The sequence below is a fragment of the Chionomys nivalis genome, chromosome 18, assembly GCF_950005125.1.
Source record: "Chionomys nivalis chromosome 18, mChiNiv1.1, whole genome shotgun sequence".
Taxonomy (NCBI): domain Eukaryota; kingdom Metazoa; phylum Chordata; class Mammalia; order Rodentia; family Cricetidae; genus Chionomys; species Chionomys nivalis.
In genome coordinates, this window is record NC_080103.1 from 17,359,414 (window position 1) to 17,386,056 (window position 26,643).

A 26,643-nucleotide genomic window follows, 5' to 3' on the forward strand; every position below is an offset into this window, starting at 1 on the left:
TAGTCACAGAGTGAGCCATTTCACCATTAGAAATCCACGTTTTGTTTCCTTCATAGCACTCGCTAGACCCTGATGCTACTTAGAAACTTTGTTCTTGAGATGGTGTTTAGGTAAGGATGACCATGAACTTCGGATCCTCCTGCCTCTCCTTCCTGAGTGCACATGTATCCCCTCATGCCCAGTTCTAAATAGTGTCTTAGAATTTCAGTAGGAGGGGCTGCAGAGATGGCTCAGAGGTTAAGAGCATTGTCTGTTCTTCCAAAGGTCCTGAGTTCAATTCCCAGCAACCACATGATGGCTCACAACCATCTGTAATGGGGTCTGGTGCCCTCTTCTGTCCTGCAGGCATACACACAGACAGAATATTGTATACTAAATAAATAAATAAATATTTTAAAAAAGAATTTCAAGCCGGGCGGTGGTGGCGCACGCCTTTAATCCCAGCACTCGGGAGGCAGAGGCAGGCGGATCTCTGTGAGTTCGAGACCAGCCTGGTCTACAAGAGCTAGTTCCAGGACAGGCTCCAAAATCACAGAGAAACCCTGTCTCGAAAAACCAAAAAAAAAAAAAAAAAAAAAAAAAAAAAGAATTTCAATAGGAGCTTTCTTTATCTCTCTTGCTCGCTATTTGCTACTGTGCAGGTCAGTCCCAGGGAGCCTTTCAAATAATGAGTCCACATAGCTAGCAAAGGTGTGGGTGTGAGAGAGAGTGATGTGTGAGTTTGTGTGTGTGTGAGAGAGTGTGCTGAGGACTTGATGAACATACCAGGACATTCACCAAATGCAAAAAGCTCTCCTGATGTTATACACCTCTTTTCAGAAGCCCAGCAGGCTGATGTAAGTGGGGTCAAAAATAGATGCAGGGTCACATTGTGTACGAAAGCCCTAATGATGAGCCAGCATGTTGTCTGGTGGGTGTTGAGATTTGATTTGTAGCCACTGCAGCTACCTTTTCTAAAATCCCGAGATAAAGAACCGGAGGCTTCACCTGTTTGTCGCTGTCATGGCCTAAGGCTATAAATAGGTCTGAAGCTCATCTCTCCTTTTAGCAGGGAAGGGTCAGATTACAGGGGGCAAAACAAAATAATAAAATGAGTGTCTCAGTATTTCAAAGTGCCCGTCAGCTACCCCCACAGTCCCTCTCTCCTTCCTCTGCTGTGCTCGCCTAGAATCAAGGATCCCATCCACAATGCCTCTGTTCAAACTCACAGGTAGGTGTGCAGAAAGTATTTGGAGAGCTCGGGGATTTCTCCCCCGTGTGCAACCACTCCTTTAACCGCCGTGTCAGCTTCTTTATTTAGGGTCCATAATGCTTTAGGTGTACACATTACGGAGAGGCAAAGCATTTCCCAGTTCGCTTTCTTTCTGGTTGTGGGAGGAGGGTTATTTTCTCGAACTTTGAATCTCTTAGAAAGCGGAGCCATCGACTCGATTACTCTGAGCAAAAGCTGTGCTTTCACAGACCCTAGAAGGGTTGTCTAGAGCGTACGAAAGATCCTGAGCGCGGCAGAAACCTTAACCCAGAGTGTTCCAGTGCGCTGCAGTCCACCCACACTCAGAAGGATTTCTTTAAAAAGAACTCAGTTGTATGTTTCACTCTAAAAAGCCAGGCATGTGAAATAAAGAGAGTAATTACACCAAAAGTCAAAGTAATAAACACTCACTTAGGAAAATTAGAAAACAGTAGCTTTAAAAGTCACATAGTCTTATCAATGGTTCCACGATCCACTCAACATTTTGGGATTCAGCCTCTCAATCTGTCCTATGTAAAAGTAAAGATGCCTTTAAGAAAACAGACACATTTGTGTTATGCCAGTAAGTGTAGATAGCCTTTGGGCAGGAGAACGCTTTAGCCTACTGTTAAAATGTGACTTATTATATATTTATTCCAAACACTTTCTAAAAAGCTTTTGAAATTGCTGTGTGATATTCCAGCTTTCTTAACCTTGATTTGTTTAACTATATTTTATATGCATAAGTATCTTCTTGACCTTATGCATCTAAAACCTTCTGTGTGTAAAGAATATTTCCATGAAACTGGGTCTGAGAAATGGTAGTTCAGTGGGTGCTACCAGCCGGCTTACCGATGAGCTGGTTTCGTTGACCTACTTCCAGCACTGATGGAGCGCTCCTAACCCTCTTCATCAGGTTCCTTTATTTTGTTTTCTATTAAATTTCCACCTTACAACAAAATACCTTTAGGGGCTAGGAGTGTGGGTTAGTAGTGGAGTGTGAGTTTGACATCAGCATGCACAAGGCCCCAGGTTCAAACCCCAGCCCCACAGTCCCCCCAAAGAAGGACTTTTTTTTTTTTTTTTTTTTTTTTTTTTTTTGGTTTTTCAAGACAGGGTTTCTCTGTGGTTTTGGAGCCTGTCCTGGAACTAGCTCTTGTAGACCAGGCTGGTCTCGAACTCACAGAGATCCGCCTGCCTCTGCCTCCCGAGTGCTGGGATTAAAGGCGTGCGCCACCACCGCCCGGCCCAAAGAAGGACTTTTTAAGAGTGTTAATGTGTGCTTAAAGCCCTATGTCAGTAAGGAAGGGGATGAAAGTATAAAGCGACCTTTATGTATCCCCATGATACCCTTGGGCAGCACACAGTGAGAGACCAGAGGATGAGCTAGAAGAGTGCTTTGTCCCACCCCTCTCTGCAGCAGCCTACATGCTGTCTCCCAAAGCCTGGGTTCACCACCATACTGAGTGCTCAGAGATGTTCATGTGCTACGTCTTGTTTTGCTTTACTTCTCACAGGTCAAGGAAAACGTGAGTATCTTGGACTATTTTTCCTGCCATGTGCAAGTATCCATAGAAGAAATGACAGTGTTTCCTTAACTCACACTGGGGCTTATTTCTCAGCAGTGTTTGTAGATGGAGCCACCAAAGGCCAGTAGCGATTCATAATAGCTGTAGTTAGCAAGCAACCTTCATGGATTTCCAAAACACAAAGCCCACTATTTCCCCCCAAAGGAAACGAGCCTGACATGAAGATGGTGAACACCTGTAACCGCAGCACTAGGGAGGCTGAGGGTGGAAAGTTCAAGGCCATCCTGGCCTACATAGGGAGACCTTGTCTTAAAATACAACAAGACACAAACAAATAAAGACTACCCCCCAGTTGCTTGTTTGCTACCTCAAAATAAAGCATACAGAGGAGTCAACAGAGTCCACTAAACCTTGCCTTAGATGATTCTCAACTCTACTGCAAAAACAAAAAAAATTGTTGTGAATTTTTTGGCCAGATAAAACCTGATTTTAGATAAAACTAGCTTTTGTCGTGTGTCCCACCCTCTCTCAGATTCTGCTGTTCTTTTGCTGAAGGATGTAGTTCTGCCTCCAAGTTCCTCCGTAAGATGAGACGGGGGAGGCAGGAAACCTGCAAGCTGGCCTCCCCACACATGAATAAACTCTGCTGGAAAATAAGCCTGGGTTTCTGGATCTGTCGGGTGTAGAAGCAAGCATGGTGATCTTTTTGTCGAGCCGTGTACTTCCTGCATTAGTAATCCCAAATGTTGGGGAGAGCACCCTGCAGATTTTAAACATGTCATGTATGTCTGATCTTCAGAGCAGCGTTCTGGGGTTGACTTGTTATTAACTTGGTATCTCCCTTTCTGATGATGAACCATGAGGCTCCTGGGGACTATGTGGCTTGCCCAAAGCCACCCAGATGTCATGGACCCTTTCTCACCTTAATCCAGTGCCTTCCTTTGCCACTTTACCTATCTTCTTCCTATTTGTGCTATATAGATGTCCTGTCCCCCGGGTACCGCCCCTCAGGGGTCCCATGATCTCACACATGCTCAGAAGGAGTCAGCGATTATCTATAGACACCTGAGGAGACGTTTTCTCCTTCCTGATTTGGGTTGCCATCATATTTTACCTACTCACTTTTAAAATATTCCATTTTTTTTTCCTTCTCATGTAGTCACCACCATGCCCCAATGTAGTTGGAAAGGCAGAGCTCTTGAATTAGAGATCAAATTTCAGCTGTGCTTGCTTGGAGTCAAAACAGCTGTTCAATTCTGCGGAACCAAATATCAACCATATCATTTTTGGTCATCATGTACTTGAGATTATAATGTTTACTCTCAACTGTCGTAGTGGTTTAGAGAGATACAACCTTAGTAAAAGCTATACTCTAATAATATATATATATGTATGTATGTATATATATGAGACAAATGGATACGAACAGTTCCAGATAACAAACGCTGTTCTAGAAGAGCCAGGGCGTCACCAGATGGGATTTGATTTCTGTCATCAATTCCACACTGTCCTTCTTGAGGTCTTCAGAAGCACTGCCACAGACCCAGCATGACAAGCCATGGCGTCCTCACCCTCATCCTCATCATCGTAACCGACTGGTCTATTTCCATTGCTCTTCTGGTGCATGAAGCCTTTCTAACCTCTGCCTGCCACTCAGCTTTGAGTGATTATCTGGGAGGAATGGCGCTGTTTGTAGGGATCGGCTAGTGGTGGGCTGGGGCAGCATTCTCTGTCACCACATGTCTACTTGCTGTTTCGTTTGTCTCACCGGGCTGCTGTGCTTGCCAGAGGACCACTAATAGCATCCAAACATTCTCGGTTTCTGGACGTGTTTGTGTTTACCAAGGCAATCAGGCGCTCGAGGTTCAAGCCACACAGTCTGCCCTGTTAACTCTGCCTTGGCCAGCCAGGATTTGAAACTAGCTTACCTGACAGCGTTGGGGAAGTTATGAGTCACTCACTATCGTTGCTAATGCATGCTTCATCTCATACAGTCATAACTACATATCATCCTCAGTGGCCCAAAGCTGGCCGTGTGCTTGCCCGCCGCTGCCAAATTACCTCATTCAGTTTAATGTGCTGCTCTGTTTTCCGGGAAGGGTTTCCACACACATTATCTCACTAGTATGTCACAGCCGCCTTGCAAGTGAGGCTGGGTTGGTAGTGGTGCCCCCACTTAACACACGAGGAAACTGAAACGGGGGCAGGTGTGTGAAGGAGTTGATAAGCACAGGGCAGAAGCTTGGACTCATTATACCATGAAATCAGACTGAAAATAGTCACCTCTTTGGAAGCCTGCAGAGACACTGGCAACAGAGGGTCGTTCTCTCTGTGCAGTTTGCTCTGCCATCTCCATAGCAGGTTTCTGCGCCGGGACTGCTCCAGTGGCTAGCTGCTGGTCCTCTCGTCACTGCTCGTCAGAAGCCCCAAGGAGCTCTTACAGGTGTGCAGGTGCTGATGAGGTGTGAGCTGGGCATGTGGAGCAGACAGTGGGACTCAGCAAAAACAGAGCTTGACGGCCATCCCTGCCCCAATGATGAGACTGGGTGAAGGTCATCCTTGCTTCTTCACTTTAAGAATGGGAAAACTTTAGCTGGGCGGAGATGACACACGCCTTTAATCCCAGCACTTGGGAGGCAGAGGCAGGTAGCTCTCCATAAGTTTGAGGCCAGACTGGTCTACAGAGTGAGTGCCAGGACAGACTCCAAAGCTACAAAGAGAAACCCTGTCTCAGAAAATGAAAAAACAAAAAATAGGAAAACTTACACTGAGTTCAATTCCTGGAACATGGTGGAAGGAGAAAATTGACACCCAAAGCTCGTTCTCGCGCTCTCTCTCTCTCTCTCTCTCTCTCTCTCACACACACACACACACACACACACACACACACACACACACGGGGCACAGAGAATAGAATGGGGAAAGTTAGTGTGTAACAGTGGGTTGGCTTTCTAAGTCACCCGTTGTCAAAGGTCCTACCCACAAGAATGGACCCCACCACATAGGCCTAAGTTTGGCAGTTCCCTTTCTCCACATGACATATATCACAGTTGTCAGTCTTTTGAAAAATAGAGGTGGTTGTGTGAGACACTTCCCTCTGAAGAGCCCTAGAGGCCACATTCTTTTCCTATATCTGCTGATTTCTCAGCCATAAGCTCCGTGGGGATTGGCAGTCTTTAGAACGACCAGGAAGACCCGGACAACCCAATGGGAAGGACTGTGTTGTGGGATGGCTTTGAAATCAAACCTAGCTCTGCCAGGAACAAGTAATCTCATATTAAGAGTTTGTCCCATAAGAGGCTAGCTGCATCTTTAGGGCCCTCCAGGAGTGTGCTCCATACACAGATCTCCACTAAAGTGGGAGCAGGCCTGAGCTCTGGCTGGAGATCAGCAAAGGCCCACACAATTTATCCTTATCCTTGTGCCTGATATCCAGCAACTCCTGGATGGTTTTTGGATAAGAACGTCAACTAATATGTGAAAAAAAATATACCTCTTCTAGAAATTGATGATGCAATGCGTAGCTTTGCTGAAAAAGTCTTTGCCTCTGAAGTCAAAGACGAGGGAGGCCGGCATGAGATCTCCCCCTTCGACGTCGATGAGATCTGCCCGATTTCACTCCATGAGATGCAAGCCCACATCTTCCACATGGAGAACCTGACCCTGTCCACGGATGGCAGGAGGTAAGAGCTTAAAGCAATGGGGCAGCAGCTGGGAGAAACAGCAGGTCCTGAACGCAGGTCCGTCTGAACACAGGTCACAGAAAGAAAGGCCTCTGCTAGGCTTCCAAGTCCTTCCTCCTTCTCACTGCCTCGGTTAGGGCGAGATACCAAGGACACATGAAGAAAGCAGTGGGGTCCCCCACCCTCATCTACATCTCCTCAAGCTAAATAAAGCCTTTCTGTACCCCAGGAAGAGGGCAAAAGCCTCCCAAGTGGGCTGACAGCTGCGGCAAAGCCTCTCGACATAGATGTAGCTAGCAGGTGAACCGGAAGGCAAATGCCTTCATCTTCAGACGTGGCCCCTAGTCACTAGCAGTGTTCTCTGGTGTGACCCCCTCTCCAGCCAGTCTGAGGGCACCGTGCCCTTGGAGGGACACGTCATCCCTGCCCATGCTACACCTGTCATGCATGCTTCCCTTCCCCCAGGAGTTTCCAGAGAGCGTTCATGAAAAAGAATTATTTCCCTTTCTTTCTAGCACTCCCGAGAGCTAATTCCTTTTGTTTGTTCATTGCAAACCCAGAAAAAGGCGCTTCCAGGGGCGGAAGACGGTCAATTTGTCCATCCCACAAAGCGAAACATCTTCTACCAAACTGTCCCACATCGAAGAGTTTATTTCTTCGTCCCCGACCTACGAGAGTGTACCTGACTTCCAGAGGGTGCAGATCACTGGGGACTACGCCTCTGGGGTGAGTCGTGCTTGCGATGCCGAGGTCTGCAGAGCTGCTGCGTGCCATCCTCCTCCCTGTTAGGGCAGATGCAGCGTACCACCTTTGCACCTTCCCCTGCAGTCAGCACTAGTGCTGGATGTCATTGCCATGCTTCTGTGCCGCTCTATACAACGCTGTAGGTGACCCAGGCTGCAGTGGACAGGCTGGGCAAAAGGACCAAAGAGAGCAGCGACGTGCAACAGTTTGTTCCTGCAGACTGCATCATGAAGTAGGACAGAGACGAGGGGATGAGGGACAAGGGCACTGCAAGATAGCTGAGAGGTAAAGAAAGGTACTTGCCACCAGGGCTGAAAACCAGAGTTCAAACCTCAGGCCCCATATGGTGGAAGGAGACACCCGACTCCCGCAATTGTCCTCTGACTTCCACATGCACACTGTGGCGCATGCCCAAAACAAACAAATGAAGGAAAATCCAATGAAGGGGGTGCTGAAGAAATGGCTCTGCAGCTGAGAGCTCTTGTTACTCTGACCGAGGATCTGGGTTCAGTTTCCAGCACCCCCATGGTGGCTCATACCTGTCTGCTCAACCTTCCTTTCACCTCCATGGACACAATTGTGGCGCACACACATATGCATGCAAAACATTCACGCATAATAAAAATGTTAAAAAGAAAGGGAAATTCCAATGAGCTCATTGTCTTTAGGCCAAAGTCTCTGGGTTCATTCCAGTTGCCTACCCAGCAGATGGTGCTTGGAATGGATTCTGGTATGTCACAGGGCTACTGAACTCCAGTTACCAACACTCGGCCCCGCGGGTCGATTAATAAATCTCTGCCACACAGACTTGCAGTATCAGCATCCTATTGGTGAAGCTGCTATCAGGTCCTCAGTCTCTGCTCCAAATATAAATACTGGGCCCCCTTCTCATGTAACTGACCCAGGCAGGGTAAGGCCTAAGATGCTCACAAGGCTCAGGGTGCTGAAATGCAAGCTATTCTTGTCTATCTCCTTCGGTATGGTAACCAGGGTGTTGGGTAAATGGCAGGGGCAGGTGCAGACATTAAAGAACCAACGTGAAATGTTTAATTAAATGGTGCATACATGAGAATCACAATTTGGAAAACTCCAGACTTCCAAGGGCTTAAAAATCAGGGGACAAACTCGGCGCTTCTGCATTTGGTAGACATGAGAACAGACAGAAGGGAGAAGATGCAAGGAAGGAAGGCAAAAGAGACCCCATGTGGGAAACCTGGGCCACCAGTCTTGTTGCTTCACTTAGCGGCTGGATATAGCTGAGCTGCTGAGCAGTGTTCCACGGGTGCTCCGTAGCCAACGGGGCATCCTTGAAATGCAAACAGAGATGGGGAAGGTTGTCTCAGGGCTAAAGTCTCCAGCCTTTAGAATCAGATGAGCAATTGACTCGATTTAATTGGCCCTTATTGAGGCCAACTGCTAAGGCCTTGAATGCTGAAGTGCTGAGGGTTGGGGTCATGAGGGTGAGTGAGAGCCTTTGCCTGCCAGGAGCAGATAGGGCGCTGGTCTGTCACAGTGCTACATGGCTGTGGACAAGTGCCACTGAAAGCTGACCTCAGACTGAGCACTTACTTCAGGCACTCTGGCTAAAGTTAGCATCTACCCGTCCCCGCCCCTTTCATTTTCATTTTCAACTGAACTCACAGATTTGATTTGATTTGACTTTTTTTTTTTTAAAGATTTATTTATTATGTATACAACATTTTGCCTCGATGTATGCCCACACGCCAGAGGAGGGCGCCAGATCTCAGTACAGATGGTTGTGAGCCACCATGTGGTTGCTGGGAATTGAACTCAGGACCTCTAGAAGAGCAGCCCGAGCTCTTAACCTCTGAGCCATCTCTCCAGCCCTTGATTTGACTTTTAAAATAATCTTTTTTTATTTTACATACCAATCCCAGTTCTCTCTCCTTCCTCTCCTCCCACTCCCTTCCACCTTCCCCCTACCCCACTTTCCATCTATTCCTCAGAGAGGGTGAGACCTCCCACAGGGAGTCAACAAAGTCTGTCATATCACTTGAAGCAGGACCAAGGCCCTCCCCCCTGTATCTAGGCTAAGTAAGGTATCCCTCCATAGGGAATGGGCTCCAAAAAGCCAGTTCATACGTCAGGGATAAATACTGGCTCCATGGCCAATGACCCCAGAAACTGCTCAAGCCACACAGCTGTCACCACATTCAGAGACCCTTGGCTAAGAATCTAAGTAGCAAGCTGGGCGGTGGTGGTGCACACCTTTAATTCCAGCACTTGGGAGGCAGAGACGGGCAAATCTCTGTGAGTTTGAGGCCAGCCTGGTCTACACAGTGAGTGCCAGGACAGGCTCCAAAGCTACACGGAGAAACCCGGTCTCAAAAAACCAAGCCAAACCAAAAGAAAGAAACAAAAAAATCTAAGCAATAGTGGAGAGGGTTCCTTAGCTGCCTTTCCCCTGTAAGCAGATTGATGACCACCTTAATTGTCATCACAGAACCTTCAACCAGCAACTGATGGAAGCAGATGCAGAGATCCACAGCTAAGCACTGGGCTGAGCTCCTGGAGTCCAGTCATAGAGAGGGAGGAGCGATAATATTAGCAAAGGGGTCAAGACCATGATGGGGACACCCACAGAAACAGCTGACTCGAGCTAGTGGGAGCTCACTGATTCTGCATCTGTCTTTCAAAGCAGACTAACTGGCCGTGGGCTGTCTGGCTGTGACTTCTTCCACCCTGCCGATTGCCAGGGTTCATTGGCCAATCTGGCTGACTGGGTGGGTGCCTCCTTCCTCACCGGCTCCATATGTGTGTGTCATTCCCTAAGGTGCACATTCAGTGTAAGAGGACCTGCCATAGAGGAGGGCCCCTCTTCCGTCAAGGGTATACAGCAGCTGCACTCACCCGTAGAATTCCAAATGAGTTCTCAAATAGACTCACTGCTCAGAACCTGTCATCAGTACCTCCAGCCTTTGAGGTCATGCTTGTGCCATCTCAAAGAGAAGGTCTTCGGGGTCTGGTAATACAGTAAACTGCAGGTGGGTGAGGCAGGGAATTTCCAGCTGCTCAAGCCAAGTTTTATTCTAGAAGCTCTCTTTCTAGACAGATACAATTTTCTAAGACCATCTAAAGGAAGCTGGACATAAGGACACATGCCTATAATCCTAGGACTCGGAAAGATGAGACAGGAATTTGAGGCCAGCCTGGGCTACATAGAGAGACACCGTCTCAAAATATTTTTTAAAAAGATAGCCTTGTTGGCTAGGCAGTGGTGGCACATGCCATTAATCCCAGTACTAGGAGGCAGAGACAGGTGGACTTTTGTGAGTTCGAGGCCAGCCTGGTCTATAGATCAGGTTTCAGGACAGGCTCCAAAGCTACAGAGAAATCCCCACCCCCCAAAAAAAAGATAGGCATGTTGTCTCAGACCTATCATCACCCTAGCACTTGGGTGGTAGAGGTAGGGGGATAAGGAGAGTGGGGCTATCCTTAGCTACATAATAAGTCAGAGGCCTGCGGGGCGGTGGTGGCGCACGCCTTTAATCCCAGCACTTGGGAGGCAGAGGCAGGCGGATCTCTGTGAGTTCGAGACCAGCCTGGTCTACAAGAACTAGTTCCAGGACAGGCTCCAAAACCACAGAGAAACCCTGTCTCAAAAAAAAAAAAAAAAAGTCAGAGGCCTGCCTGGCTACAGGAGACCTTATCACTAAGGTAGGAAGATAAGGAGTTGGAGGTCAAGCCTCAGCTATCAAGTGAGACCCTGACTCAACAACTGCTAACCCTCATCAATATAGTTTGACAGTTTGAGATACGACACTCAGAAGTTTACATTAGATTTTATTTATTTATTTATTTATTTATTTATTTATTTTTTGAGACAGGGTTTTTCTGTAGCTTTGTAGCCTTTTCTGGAACTAGCTCTTGTAGACCAGGCTGGCCTCAAACTCACAAAGATCTGCCAGCCTCTGCCTCCCAAGTGCTGGGATTAAAGGTGTGCGCCACCACCACCTGGCTTTTTATTTTGTTTTGAGACAAGACCTTGGTATATAGTTCTGACTGTCCTGGAATGCCTATGTAGATCAGGCTGGCCTTGAAATTACAGTGACCCTCCAGCCTCAGTCTCTTAAATGCTGGAACTATAGGCTTGTGCCATCATTCCCAATTTCAGAGGTTTGCACTTCGAACGCACAAATATCACGTGAAAGGAAGAACACATATACAACGTTAGAATGGGTTCTCTTTAACAATGAAATCACAGGGTTTTGGGTATGACTCAGTAAGTCCACTTACAGTGAAAGAAGGAAGGAACTGAGTTCAAATCCCCGGCACTCATGGCCACACTTGCCTGTGACCCCAGTACTGGGGGAGCAGAGACAGTCTCTGGGTCCTACTGGCTGCCAGACCAGCTCCAGGTTCAGTGAGAGGCCCTCTCTCAAGGGAATAAGGCAGAGAGTGATGGAGCAGGATACCCTGTGTCCTCCTTGGACATGCACACCTGCAGCATACACACGCACACGCACATATACACACATACACACACACACAATCAACTGTAAAATCAGGACAGTTTTAGAATAGATGCAATTAGAAATCATTATGTTACATGCGATAAACCAGACCCAGAAAGACAGACATATCACATTTTCCTACATGCAGAACCTAGATTTAAAATTGTGTCTATGACAAAGCCAGAAATTGGAAAAGGGACCGTGAAATGGAGGAAAAGATCTTAAGAAAGGGGGAAACAGAGGACATGCAATAGGAAAGCGGGGGGTAGGGGGGGACAGGGGACTTGCTGGATGATAAAGGGGAACAACTGCAGGAAGAAGGGACATGGGAGAGGGCAGCAGGCAAAGAAATGGATAAGAATGAAGCATATTGACACATAGGAAGACGCCATGATGAACCCACGACTTTGTGTGGTAAGTTAAAAACAGACAAACAAAAACAGTGATAAAAAGCAATCAGTTCTTTTAATCACTTTTTAAAAAAAATTTTGATAATCACCACTATGTAGCAAAAAACAAAACAGGATGTCTGGAGACTCTGTGATAGGATATTTGGCCTTGGACTTGAGTCCTAGAACCAAAAACCTCAGAGACAAATGCAAAATTCAGAGGAAAGATTCCTATCACAGGTAAGGTATGGTAGAGAGAGAAAAGAGATAGAAAAGCTCCAGGAGTCGGTCCTGGAGAGAATCCTGAGGTCCCAGTTCAGAAAGAAAGCAGCCAGGCAGGCAGGAGAGGTTCAGTGCCCAGGAAAGCCAGAACTACGAGAGATCAGCCTGAGCACCTCCAGTTTCTCCCAGGCATAGCTCTGACACTTTCTTGGCAGGTAACAGTTGAAGACTTCGAGGTGGTTTGTAAAGGTCTCTACCGGGCGTTGTGTATACGGGAGAAATACATGCAGAAATCATTCCAGAGGTTCCCCAAGACCCCCTCCAAGTACCTGAGGAACATCGACGGTGAAGCCTTGGTAGCAAATGAGAGCTTCTATCCAGGTAACTTGTTCTCTCATGAATGTAAGGAATAGAGCGTTTGGCTTACCTACTAAATGTGAGTTTCAACAAATGTTTAGATTATCAGAGACCCAGCCTTAAGGTGTCATCGTTGCCATTGGCCCCGACCTGTGATTCATATGTCAATCACTGATTCTGTCCTTACAATACCTCTCAACCTGCTCTCTCTAGTGGGTTCCAATCCCACTTAGGCTTGCGTGTTTCCTTGTTTCAGTGTTTATAAAAGTGTCCTAATTACTGGCTACGGTCAGTCTCACCATCTCTTGCTTCGCCCTCACATCTATCCTGGTTATTAAAACACAGATCCAAGCATGTTATTTTCCTGATTAAAAAAAAACGAAAAAACAAAAAAACTTTCACTTCCCCCATTCCCCTACAGAGCCAGTCAGGATCACCTGCCTCCACCAAAGGGCATCTCAGCTCTTCAGGCTCCTACCTGCTCACAACCAAGTTTTCCTTAGTCTTTGTTATGGATGGGAGTGTTTGTTTGTGACAGGACCTCAGGTTTTCCCAGGTCGGCCTCAAACCACGCTCCACAGGGAGGACATCCTTGACTCTAATCCTGCTGTCCTCCCCTCTCAAGTTCAGGCTCTCTGGGTAGCACAGCACCTCCCTGAGTTGCTAGGCTGCTCTGCATCCCTGGCTGGCCTCTCTCCTTGCTCGCTCACTCTGAATCCACGTCTGGAGGCGGCCAAAGCTTTCAGGGTGCAGCCCACATTCCACCGTTTCTTACCTGCCTCTGCCTCTCTAAAAGGCGTCTACAGGGCTGGTGAGATGATCTGGAGGGTAAAGGAGGCCTTCTGCTGAGCCTAAAGGCCTGAGTGTGAGCCCCAGACCCACCAGGCGGGAAGAGAAGACCGACTCTCGCGAGTTGTCTTCCCATGTACTATGGCACACGCGCTCATATATTCATACATACAAATAAATGCAGAAGTAAGTAAAATTTTAAAAAAAATCGAATGTCCCGACTCTCCTAAAGACATCTGTTTTATATAATTACACAATTTAATAATCAGATTTTACCCATTTTGAGCATTCCTCTTGTATAATTGTATCACAATTGGTTTAATTAATTCCTATTTTTAGGCATTTAGATTTATAACTTTTTGTTTTACTTTGGGTTCATGTAGTCCAGATTGGCCTCAAACTTGTGATATAGCCAAGGATGACCTTAAACTGATCAATTTTGCCTTTACCTACCAAAGGCTAGGGTTACAGAAGGATAATGCCAACCCCAAACAGATGTTGACCTGCACATCTGTGCTGTGGCTGTGCACACTTGTTATGTGTGTGCATCTGTATGTGCATACTTAGCTACAGAACAAGTTGGAAACCAGCTTGGACTGTGAGAACCAGTCTCAAAAATCCAACCCCACCCCATCTGAACTAACTAACCAAACACATAGATGAACAAATAGAAATAAGAAGCTGTGGCTCATGCCTTTGATCCCAGCACTCAGGAGGCAGAGGCAGGCGGATCTCTATGAGTTCGAGGCCAGCCTGGGCTACATAACAAGTGCCAGGCCAACCAAGGCAACGTAATGAGGACTTGCCTCAAAAATAAATTTAAAAAATGTGTTTGTAAGTAGTATATTAATTACATTATCTAAATACTACTTCTAAATAACTTGAAAAACACTCTTATACTAGATAAAATATTATCATAGTTATTTTATACTTCCCATTGAGTCATTTTGAAAAATCATTGTGAAAATAAGCCTTATATAAAGAACAAGTTAGGCTAGGCATGGTGGCACATACCTTAAGTCCCAGCACTCAGGAGGCAGAGTCAAGAGGAAAAGTTGTATAATTATAACTGATGAAGTAAGAGATGACTAGCGAGATATTGCAGTATTTCTTATTTGGATTATGTTTACGTGGTCTCTCGTCCCATATGCTGATATATTGCCCTGTGTTTCATTGAAAAAGTCTTTACCCCTCCTCCGAAGAAGGGAGAAGACCCCTTTCGCACAGAGGACCTCCCTGCGAACCTGGGCTATCACCTCAAGATGAAGGATGGTGTGATTTACATCTACCCTGATGAAGCAGCAGCCAGCAGAGGGGAGCCTAAGCCCTACCCTTACCCAAATCTGGATGACTTCCTGGACGACATGAATTTTTTGCTTGCTCTAATTGCACAAGGGCCTGTGTAAGTGTTACTTGAGATCTAAATGTCAGCAATCGGTGTTATTGGTGGATGAAAAATGCCAACAGTATGTTAAAATACTGCGCTAAACTCCTTTATTCCTTGTAATGGCCATATGAGATGCATCTGTCTATCATCTATCTATCTATCTATCTATCTATCTATCTATCTATCTATCTATCTATCATCTATCCTAGCTATTACTGTTTATTTATTTGAAGTGTTTCAAGTGGCCCAGGCTAATATCAAACTTGCTCTGTAGTCATGACTGACCTTGAACTTCTATCCTGCCCTCACCTCCCAAGTGCGGGATTACAGGCTTGCACCACCATGCTCAATTTATGCACTGCTGGGGAGTGAACACAGGACTTCTTACAGGCAGGCATTCTATCAACTGAGCTACAGCCCTACTGATACACTTTTTTCCCCTTTAGATTTTATGATTTTATTACTATCATTATTATTTTGCTTTGTTTTCGGAGACAGTTTTTCTGTGTGGTTCTGGCTGTCCTGGAACTCATTCTTTCTATAAGGCTGGCCTATAATTCACAGGAATCCACCCACCTCTGCCTCCCGAGTGCTGGGATTAAAGGCATGCACCACCATTGCCCAACTTATTTTTATTTTTTCTTTCTTTTTTTAAAAAAGATTTATTATATATACGACATTCTACCTCAATGTATGCCTGCACGCCAAAAGAGGGTGCCAGATATCATTACAGATGGTTGTGAGTCACCATGTGGTTGCTGGGAATTGAACTCAGGTCCTCTGGAAGAGCAGCCAGTGCTCTTAACCACTGAGCCATATCTCCAGCCCCTATTATTTTTAATTACATGTACATGCAAGTGTCTGTGTGTGGGTGTGTGCACATGAGTGCAGGCTCCGTGGTGACCAGAAGCATCAGATCCCCTGGCCTGGTGGTGGCAGGTGGAGCTGAGATGAAGTTGTGAGGTGCCAGAGGTGGGTTCTGGGAAACAAATTCAGGTCTTTCTAACTAACCACTGAGCCATCTCCCCACCCCACCCTCCCCTGACATACTTCAATTACAGTTTAACAAGCTGAAGCATCTGAAAGTGGAGGAAGGCAAGTAAGTACCTCTGTGTCACACAGTGCTGAATCAGGACGGCGCCCAGGTCTACTGCCTCCACAGCTGGGGACCTCACCTTTGACTGACACAGTCCCCATAGATTTTTAAAAGCTTTCGCACGTCCTTCTTCAGTATTATGTCCAATTTTGATGAAAAGCTGGGTAATTGTAGAGGAACAGACAGTATGTCTTCCCACAACTGTTTCCTCCTGCGGGTGAGGCGAGTCCTGGAGACTTTGAGATTGTTATCAGTTTCCTTACCTGTCCAGAAAGACTGACGAGTCCCGTGTGTTGACTTTCCACAGTAAGACTTATGCCCACCGGCGTCTGAAGTTCCTCTCCTCCAAGTTCCAGGTCCATCAGATGCTGAACGAGATGGATGAGCTGAAGGAGCTGAAGAACAACCCTCACCGGGACTTTTATAACTGCAGGAAGGTGAGTGCACCGCACCCAGGGTGCCCTTAAGGACAAGAAGCTGTTTGCCGATGAACCCACTGCTGCTGCAGGTTGCGTGGACTTTAGTGAAGGCAGGTAGAGCATATCTAGAAGATTCCAAGTGCCCTTCTAATGTTTGCCCCAGAGGGGAAAAAGGCACTTTATTTAAAGTGTGTGAGTGCATACTTGGGCAAAGGAGAGGGGAGAGATGGGCACTTTGAGTGCAGATACTCTCAGGGTCCAGCAGTTATAGGCAGATGTGAGCTACAACGTGCTGGGAACTGAACTCAGGTCCTCTGCAAGAGGAATACGCCCTCTTAACTGCTGAGCCATTCTCTAGCCTTTCCTATTGATTTTTGAGACATGATGGCTGTGCAGCCCTGGCTGGCTGGAACTCGTTATGTATACCAGGCTGCCTTCCGACCCACAGCAGTCTTCCTGCCTAAGTGCTGGGGTTACAGCATGCACCATGTCTGGCTAATATTCATTTTATAAATTAGGTGTGATAAGCTAAGTGTGGTGGCCCATCTTTAATCTCAGTACTGGGGAGGCAGAGACAGTGGATCTCTGTGAGTTCAAGGCCAGCCTGATTTACAGAATAAAAGTCTGTCTATAGATGGATGGATAGGTAGATGATAGATAGATGATAGATAGATAGATGATAGATAGATAGATAGATAGATGATAGATAGATAGATAGATAGATAGATAGATAGATAGATAGATAGATAGACAGATGGATAAATGGACTACATGTCTGAAATCCCAGTCCTTGGGAGGTGAAGGTAGGAGGATCAGGAGTTTAAAGTCATTTTCAGCCGCATTTTAACTCAGGGCCAGTCTGGGCTGTGTGAAATTGCTTCAAACAGTCAAATAATATTGTACTTATAAATTTTATTTTTACCATATCATCAATGTACCAAGACAGTTTTCAGGAGTCAGCTCTCTGTGGACATCAAGTTTGGTGGCAAATGCTTTTACCTGCTGAGTCAGCTTCCTGCCATAATTTTGTTTGGTTTTGCTTTTTGAAGCAGGGTCTCATGTGGCTCAGTTTGGCTCAAACTGGATATATAGTTGAAGGCGACTTTAAACTCCTGATTTCCTGCCTCTTCCTCCCCAGGGCTGGGATGTGGCAGGGATTACTGGCGTGTGCCAGTGTAGCCAACAAGCTTCCTAACGTCTTCCTTAACTTCTCTGGGTACAAAAGCTACGATAGTTACATTGCTTCTAATTGTATTTGTGGCATAGAGAACAAGCTATAAGAATTTTGCTTCAATATGTCGGAAGCACATCGGGTGCGCTTATGCTCGGGAGGGGCAAGCATCATCCCTGCACCCAGCTAAACTGCTCACAGTCTTGCACAGGTGCAGAGAAGCTGCAAATGGGTCCTTACCACTGGGCCACCTCCATCAGCTGTCAGTCCACACCACCGTCTGTTCCTTGCTCCCTTCTCGGCGGAATCTGCAGGTGCTGTGGCCACTGACCGTGGAGGAAAGAAGGCTGACTGCTGGTTTTTCTCCCTCTGAATGTGCACATAGGTGGATACTCACATCCATGCAGCCGCCTGCATGAACCAGAAGCATCTGCTACGCTTTATTAAGAAATCCTATCACATCGATGCCGACAGAGTGGTCTACAGCACTAAAGAGAAGAATCTGACCCTGAAGGAACTTTTTGCTAAATTGAATATGCATCCCTACGACCTGACGGTTGACTCTCTGGATGTTCACGCTGTAGGTTGGGAAGATGCTTAGTTTTCTCACACGGAACCCCAGATGTCCCAGTCCCTCCCTCCCTTAGCACAGCCCTCTTCACTACCTTGGCTACTGTGATGACCGAAAGCACCTCTGATGAGTTTTGAGGTTCACCCACTATCGCTCAAACTGAGCTTTGTCCTTGGAGCCCATCCTCTTCCCCTGAGATCCACCCTGTTTCACTTGGTCATCCCCAGGGTTATGTGCCCAGGAAATTCTCGTAACCAAAACTTCTGCTCTTGTTTCCTGATTCAGGGACGCCAGACATTCCAACGTTTTGATAAATTTAATGACAAATACAACCCCGTGGGTGCGAGTGAGCTTCGGGACCTCTACCTAAAAACAGACAATTACATTAAAGGGGAATATTTTGCCACTATCATCAAGGTGAGTAAAAAAATACTTAGTAGCCGGGCGGTGGTGGCGCACGAGCCGGGCAGTGGTGGCGCACGCCTTTAATCCCAGCACTCGGGAGGCAGAGGCAGGCGGATCTCTGTGAGTTCGAGACCAGCCTGGTCTACAAGAGCTAGTTCCAGGACAGGCTCCAAAACCACAGAGAAACCCTGTCTCGAAAAACCAAAAAAAAAAAAAAAAAAAATACTTAGTATGGGTTCATGAATGGGGAGGAGAGAAGGGAAGACAGGAAAGAAGGAAGAAAGGAAGGCAGAGGGGGAGAGGAGGGAGGTGTCTGGGGAAATGTCTCTGTTTCTAGGGTAGAGAAGTTAAGGTGTGATTTAAGAGGTAAAGACCTGGTCTTCGAGGTTTGGGTAGATCTAAGAGCATTCCTTGTGATGCTGTGTTTTAAGAAGCAAGAGTAGCAGGGCTGGAGAGATGGCTCAGAGGTTAAGAGCACTGACTGCTCTTCCAGAGGTCTCTGTTTCTAGGGTAAAGAAGTTAAGGTGTGATTTAAGAGGTAAAGACCTGGTCTTCGAGGTTTGGGTAGATCTAAGAGCATTCCTTGTGATGCTGTGTTTTAAGAAGCAAGAGTAGCAGGGCTGGAGAGATGGCTCAGAGGTTAAGAGCACTGACTGCTCTTCCAGAGGTCCCGAGTTCAATTCGCAGCAACTACATGTTGGCTCACAACCATCTGTAATGAGCTCCGATGCCCTCTTCAGGCATGCAAGCATACATGCAGACAGAACATTATATACATAATAAATAAAATCTTAAAAAAAAAAACAAAAAACAAGAGAAGCATGTGGGGTAGGGGTTATGCCACCGAGGAATGGGGGTATATACAGCTGCTCTTGTCTTGCAGGCCCCATGGCTAGCTCTCTCTCATCATCCTTAGCCTGACCTTTCCCTGAGGTCTATGTCACATCTTACCAGTCTTTGTCCTTGATCAGTGTTGGATACTTCTCTTCTCACTCCCTTTCACAGTACCACGGCTCTTTGGAGGATATACTTCCCCTCCCTACATCCCATGGGTCTAGACCTTGTGGGAATTCCTGGCCTCAGACCCTTCTCTTGCCTTTACAGGAGGTGGGTGCAGACCTGGTGGAGGCCAAGTACCAGCATGCGGAGCCCCGCTTGTCCATCTATGGTCGCAGTCCAGATGAGTGGAGCAAACTCTCCTCCTGGTTTGTCTGCAACCGCATCTATTGCCCCAACATGACGTGGATGATCCAAGTCCCTAGGATCTAGTACGTATTTGGGCCTCCCTGAGGGGTGCGGGCTCTCAAGTCTGTCCTCTCACCTGCCTCTCCTCTCAACCTGAACCAGAATTTAATTTAAATAAATGTCAGCTATGCTGAAGGGGCTACACTGGGAACTAGCTCCAAAATTTGAATGCAGGAATTATATAGGTATGTACTACCACACCCAATTTAGTTTGGTATTTAAACTAAAAGTAAGGGCCTAGTATGTATTTTCCCCAGGGGCAAATGCTTAGTTCTTACTCTAAGAGCTAAGCTAGAAGAATCATGTACATAGTATCAGTCTCGTTTGCTAAAGTAATAACCATGTACATCACAAATTGGTCATGTCTGTTAGAGTAAGAAATGTGCACATCATACATTTGTCATGTCTGTTAGAGTAAGGACCGTGTACATCACAAATTGGTCTTCTCTGTGACCAGTTTATTCTTCAACAAGTTTGTCTGTACTGACATATAACTTTATTTTATTTTTGGAGTCAGACACACTACTGTTGCACCACAAGGCTGGCTTTATTTTATTTTTGATATGGAATCTCCCTATATATCCTGGGTGGCCTGGAACTTGCTATGTAGACCAGGGTGGCTTCCAGCTTATAAAGACCTACTGCCTCTGCCTCCTATGTGCACCACCACCCCGGTTCTTTATTTTCAGTTTTGAGACAGGGTCTCACTATATAACCCAGGCTAGACTTGAACTCCTCCTAATCCACCTGTTTCTGTCTCCTGTATGCGGGGATTATGGAATTGTGCCACCATGTCAGAATCCAATTATAGCTGTCTTGTATCCGAACCTTTGCTGCCACTTCTGGCTGGTTTTGTAGCCAGAGTGTTTGTCAGCAGTGGTACCGAGGACATCCACTCCCTCCCACGGTGTGTGCAGTCACTCCCTGCCTGCAGGAATGGTTTCTCTCCTGTGCGCAGCATCATTGATCTTTTATCTAACTTACGTGCTCTCTGCCAACTTGCTTGTGTGCCCTCTGGAAATGCCAGGTTTCGTTCACTGGGACTGGAGAGATGGCTCAGCTGGTAAAGTGTTTGCTCCACAACTATGAAGCTTAGATTATGAGTTCAGATCTCTCAAAATACCTAAAAATGGGAATGAGTTGTTATGAGGATTAATGTAACTAATATTTTTTGGCTATTTAGAAAAGTTTCTGGTGCTGGATGGTAGTGGCATAAGCCTTTAATTCTAGCAGAGGCAGGCACATCTCTGAGTTCAAGGCCAGCCATGTCTACAGAGTGAGTTCCAAGATGGCCAGGGCTATACAGAAAATTCCTGGGTTTTTTTTTTTTGTTTGTTTGTTTGTTTGTTTGTTTTTTTAAAAAAGAAAAAGAAAAAAGTTTCTGGCATATATAAAGTGGTATAATTTATTGTTACCACAGATGAAGTGTGTGTGTGTGTGTGAGAGAGAGAGAGAGAGAGAGAGAGAAAGAAAGAGAGAGAGAAAGAAAGAGAGAGAGAGAGAGAGAGAGAGAGAGAGAGAGAGAGAGACTCTCCAGACAGGAACTCTTGATAGCAGCTTCCCGTTTGCTGTCTTGTGACACACGCGTGTTTGATCGCTGAGCTCCCTATGGCAGAATTACTATATTCCTCATAGCTAGACTCGGTTGTAAAACTTGAGTTTTCTTGCCACAGGGAATTTATAGAAGAGCTGGGGTATGTGTTCCAATGCCCAGTCCAACCTAAACTCCTCTTCATGTGTATGCAAGGAGAATGTCTGGGAGGGGGTGCAGGATGAACACACTCCTCTTCATATGTGTGCAAGGAGAATGTCTGGGAATGGGTGTCAGATGAACACACTCCTCTTCATGTGTGTGCAAGGAGACTGTCTTGGAGTGGGTGTAGGATGAACACACCAGGCCCTTTACTGACATGTGACAGTTGGTTCTCTGTCTCCCACACCGTGGGAGCTATGCTTGCCCTCCTCCTAAGTTCCCTTTCCTTTCTCCTTTAGTGATGTGTTCCGATCCAAGAATTTCCTGCCACACTTTGGAAAGATGCTGGAGAATATCTTCCTTCCAGTGTTTGAGGCCACCATCAACCCCCAAGCTCACCCAGACCTCAGTGTCTTTCTCAAACATGTAAGTACGACCCTTCGGGCCCTTACTCCTCTCCTGAGCCTGTTGTCCTTTCTGGCCATGGCCGACTCTCCCTACTTATCTTTAAATCGACCTCCCCTTTGGAGCTGTCTGAGGAACTTCTCTGCGGACAGAGCCTCTGCCCTTGGACTGAACCCACAGTATGGCTCACTTTCCTGACAGATCACCGGCTTTGACAGCGTGGATGATGAGTCCAAACACAGTGGTCACATGTTTTCCTCCAAGAGTCCCAAGCCTGAGGAGTGGACAATGGAGAACAACCCATCTTACACTTACTATGCCTACTACATGTATGCAAACATCACAGTGCTCAACAGCCTGAGAAAGTAAGTACAGGAGAAGTGGGGTGGAAGAGCCGCCTTTTGATACATCTGTGCGTGAGTGTATTTATGTGTGTGTATCAGTGCTGGAGAGCACCTGCCGGGGAGGGGTCAGAGGGCAGATGTCGGTTCCCTTCCTCCAGGTTACTGAGGCAGGCCTCTCCTTTCTACCACTCTACATACTAGACCTGAGTGTCTGGCGGTTCTTGTCTCAGCTTTCCTTCTCACCTAGGGGTCCTGAGGTCACAGATGTGCACCACTGCCTTTTGCTTTTCTTTTTCTTTTTAAAATTCCTTTTAAAGATTTATCTATTTTTACTTTATGTGTACGAGTGTTTTGCCTGCATGTATGTCTGTGCACCATGTATGTGCCTGGTACCCAGGGAGGCTCACACTGGCACTGAAGTCGCTATAAATGTACTCATTCTCCGTTGCCTCCTTGTCCCACCATATCCTCTGCTGCCTCTTTTTTGAAAAACGATTGTATTTAGTAAGAATTACGATGAAGATTTGCAGTTTATGTTTTGATGCATCTGTTTGGTGGTTGTTCCCTTTCCAAGTGTTAACTCTGCCAATGGATTTTTCTGTAAATCTCTCCGCCCAGAACCTGGGGTTCCCACAGCCCATCTCTCTGCCCAGAATCTGGGGTTCCCACAGCCCATCTCTCTGCCCAGAACCTTGGGTTCCCATAGCCCATCTCTTTGCCCAGAACCTGGGGTTCCCTAGCCCATCTCTCTGCCCAGAACCTGGGGTTCCCACAGCCCATCTCTCTGCCCAGAACCTGGGGTTCCCACAGCCCATCTCTCTGCCCAGAACCTGGGGTTCCCACAGCCCATCTCTCTGCCCAGAACCTGGGGTTCCCACAGCCCATCTCTCTGCCCAGAACCTGGGGTTCCCACAGCCCATCTCTCTGCCCAGAACCTGGGGTTCCCATGGTCCTTTTGTTTTCACAGGGAACGAGGCATGAACACATTTCTGTTCCGCCCTCACTGTGGGGAGGCAGGAGCGCTCACTCACCTCATGACAGCTTTTATGATAGCAGACAATATTTCTCACGGCCTGAATTTAAAGAAGGTGAGTTCGAAGCTTTTTAAATTTAATTTAATTTTGAGACAGGGTCTTATGTAGCCCAGGCTGGACTTGAATTTGCTATGTAGCTAAAGATGATTTTGCCTGTGCTTCTGATTGCTGGGCTTTGGGATTACAGGTGAATACCACCACATCTGGCTTAGAGTCTTTTCTCCCCCACCCCCTTTGGTTTCTTTGAGCTAGGGTTTCTCTGTGTAGCTCTGGCTGTCCTGGAACTCACTCTGTAGACCAGGATGACCTCAAACCCACAGAGATCTCCTGCCTCTGCCTCCTGAGTGCTGGGATTATAGACGTGCGCCACCATGCCAGGCAAGTGTATATTCTTAATAGTAATAATAATTCTATATTAGAGTCCATAACAAATAAATCATTATGGTCCATTTTCAGTATGATCTGTATTTTGAGCTCATCAGTGAATCAAGGCTGAGCAGGAGGCACTCCGCCTCTGTCTTTCCTAGCTAGCAGCTGGCATCTGATAGCCTGAATGCTTTGTACTTTCTCTTCAAGGTTGAAAAGTCCAAGGTATCAGGAGAGGAGGGACAGGGCAGCTCTCAACCCCCAGGAGGATGGGGAACTTGGGATGAGGACTCTGCTAGTCTCGTGGGAAAGACTGTAACTCCTTGGAGAACCAGCCCACGACACAAAGGGAGCAGGACATTTTCATATCATGATCAGGGACTACGGAAACCACAACCATTGCTGTCTCTTCTCTAGGTTGTTATCCAACTTTGCAAGGTTGAAAAGGAACAACTTCAATTTCGCTACTCTGAGTCTTTAGTGCCCTTATTATGAAATGAGGGTCACCGAGCATGAATCATTTGGGAGGGTTACTTAGGTAGCTCATTCTAGGAGAGCTGCTAAGGGTTTCTCTCAAGGTTACCTTGCTACTCTCCCTCGGAGATGAATGAACACACATCTCCCGACTTCCATCTTAGAACTCTGGCAGGTAAAATCAGAGGTTGGCTTGGCTTCTCTGCAGCTACTTTTTGCCAGGTTTCTTGTTGTAGCTTGCTTTAAAATGTCTCTTGTGATAGTCATAACTTTCATGTAGCCAAAAAAAAAAAAAAAGTTGGTTTCGGGGAGACTCTTTTGAGCTGTAATTGTCTAGATCAGACTCTCTAACTTTGATAACTTAATACTCAAGTTTAAAGAACTGATTTTGTCCAATGTTTCTGGAAGCCATATCAGAACATTTAATTTTGAGTATTTACATTGAAACTACAATCAGCCTGGTCTAAGAGCAGTGGCTGCTCTTCCAGAGGACCTGGATTCAAGTCCCGGCACCCACATGGTAGCTCACAACTGTCTGTAACTTTGGTTCCAGGGGATCTGACACCTTCACACAGATACACGTGCAGGCAAAACAGCAATGCACATTAAGAAGAAAGAAAGGAAAGAAAGAGAGAGAGAGAGAGGGAGGGAGGGAGGGAGGGAGGGAGGGAGGGAGGGAGGGAGGGAGGGAAGGAAGGAAGGAAGGAAGGAAGGAAGGAAGGAAGGAAGGAAAGAAGGAAGGGAGGGAAGAAAGAAGGAAAAGACAAACTATAACCACTCTGTAGGATTTAAGACACCTTTGTGGAAAGCTAAACCATAGGGTTGATCAGGGACTTTTAAGATTTCTAGGGTCTATCCCTTTTCACCATCCTCATGGTCGCTTTTCCTTTCTTTCCAGAGTCCTGTGTTACAGTACTTGTTTTTCTTAGCCCAGATTCCCATCGCCATGTCACCATTAAGTAACAACAGCCTGTTTCTCGAATACGCAAAAAACCCTTTCTTGGATTTCCTCCAGAAAGGCCTGATGATCTCGCTGTCAACCGACGACCCGATGCAATTCCATTTCACCAAGGTACACGCCGAAGTGTGAGCAATGCAAGCGTGTTTTGCGGCGCCATCACTCCCCACCCAGAAACTGAAAGTCCAATCAAGGCACTTCTTCCTTCTCTTTACGTAGGATGTACATTGTTTCTTTAACTAAGGCACCCCTCTCCTTATTTGCATAAATAACTACAGGAGCCCCTGATGGAAGAATATGCCATTGCTGCGCAAGTCTTCAAGCTGAGCACCTGCGACATGTGTGAGGTGGCCAGGAACAGTGTCCTGCAGTGTGGAATTTCTCACGAGGTAGACTGGATTGTAGCTGACTGCCCTTCCGAGCATGGGGGTCTAGCGATCTAAACATTGAAAAATTAGTGGAATGCCGGGCGGTGGTGGTGCATGGCTTTAATCCCAGCACTCGGGAGGCAGAGGCAGGTGGATCTCTATGAGTTCGAGGCCAGCCTGGTCTACAGAGTGAGTTCCCGGACAGGCTCCAAAACCCTGTCTCAAAAAAAAAGTAATAAAGAAAAGAAAGAAAAAAGAGAGAAAAAAGAAAAATGATTGGAAATGAGGGCTGTGAGGAAATACATGGATACATGAGGAGAAGCTGATGCACAAGCCACACACAGTTGCTATGACAAGGACTAGGAAAGACCATCCTGGGCTGGGGATTTAGCTCAGGGAGTGGTAGTGCCTGGAAGGCTCTGATTTGAATCCCCGCACCTCCCCAGCTGAGTTCTGTCCTCCAGCCGTGTCTCTCAGGAGATAATACATTGATTTCTCAGGGAACATGCACACAGAGGCACCAAATGAACGGCTCGCTGTTTCTCCTTTGGTTTATGAGTAACATGAAGATTACGGTGGAGGATGTGTTCACCATCTATCCCAGTGGGAAAAGGAGACATTGAGCTTTCTCCTCCCGTTGTCTTTCAGGAAAAAGCAAAGTTTCTGGGCAACAATTACCTGGAGGAAGGCCCTGTTGGAAATGACATCCGGAGGACAAACGTCGCTCAAATTCGCATGGCCTATCGCTATGAAACTTGGTGTTATGAACTCAACTTAATTGCTGAGGGTCTCAAACCAACAGAATAAATAAACTGGATAACGCTGTGAGTGGGGTTTTCACTGAGTCTGAATCCTGTAGTACCAGTTATTGCGACCCTACTCTTAAAATAAGGCAAGCATTGTATTGTTTCACTGATAGTTCATTTACTCAGTTCCTTTCATGCTATATATTATATATCTATAAATTATATAGATATAATTTCTATTTTGGTGATAACGAGCAAATGTGAATTAGCTAAAGTCCTCAAGATAGCCTTTGTGAGGGACAGCGGTGGGGACGTAAGGTTGTGTGACTCCAGAGCCTGCACGACTTTTAGGCAGGAGAGTTATCAGAGGTAGCCAAGGACACGAGCCAATGACCCAATGCTGAGAGACGGTGGGCTTTAGGATTATAGAAGCAGAACACAGTTGAGGCACCTGGATCCATTTAAAAGTTCCTTGACAAAGCTTAAGTCCATCGGGGCTTTCTTCCACAAAGTCAGACCAGTTATGCGAAAGTTTAGAAAAT

The 26,643-nt window shown here is 46.4% G+C and overlaps 1 protein-coding gene across 2 annotated transcripts; it reads left to right on the plus strand.

The window, feature by feature from the left end:
• Positions 1-1,095: 1,095 nt before the first annotated feature.
• Positions 1,096-26,183, plus strand: Ampd1 (adenosine monophosphate deaminase 1). Of its 2 annotated transcripts, XM_057793327.1 has the most exons (16): positions 1,096-1,210; positions 2,749-2,760; positions 6,263-6,443; positions 7,004-7,169; positions 12,489-12,654; positions 14,602-14,821; positions 16,210-16,339; positions 17,878-18,072; positions 18,349-18,480; positions 19,573-19,736; positions 21,706-21,832; positions 22,013-22,176; positions 23,123-23,243; positions 24,928-25,101; positions 25,266-25,376; positions 26,004-26,183. In XM_057793327.1, the coding sequence occupies exons 1-16, from the start codon at positions 1,189-1,191 to the stop codon at positions 26,160-26,162; spliced, it is 2,244 nt and encodes a 747-aa protein (XP_057649310.1). In that variant the 5' UTR covers positions 1,096-1,188; the 3' UTR covers positions 26,163-26,183. The 2 variants fall into 2 exon arrangements, with proteins under 2 accessions (XP_057649310.1, XP_057649309.1); XM_057793326.1 differs by lacking the exon at positions 2,749-2,760 and having other exon boundaries at positions 1,121-1,210.
• The last annotated feature ends 460 nt before the right edge of the window (positions 26,184-26,643 follow it).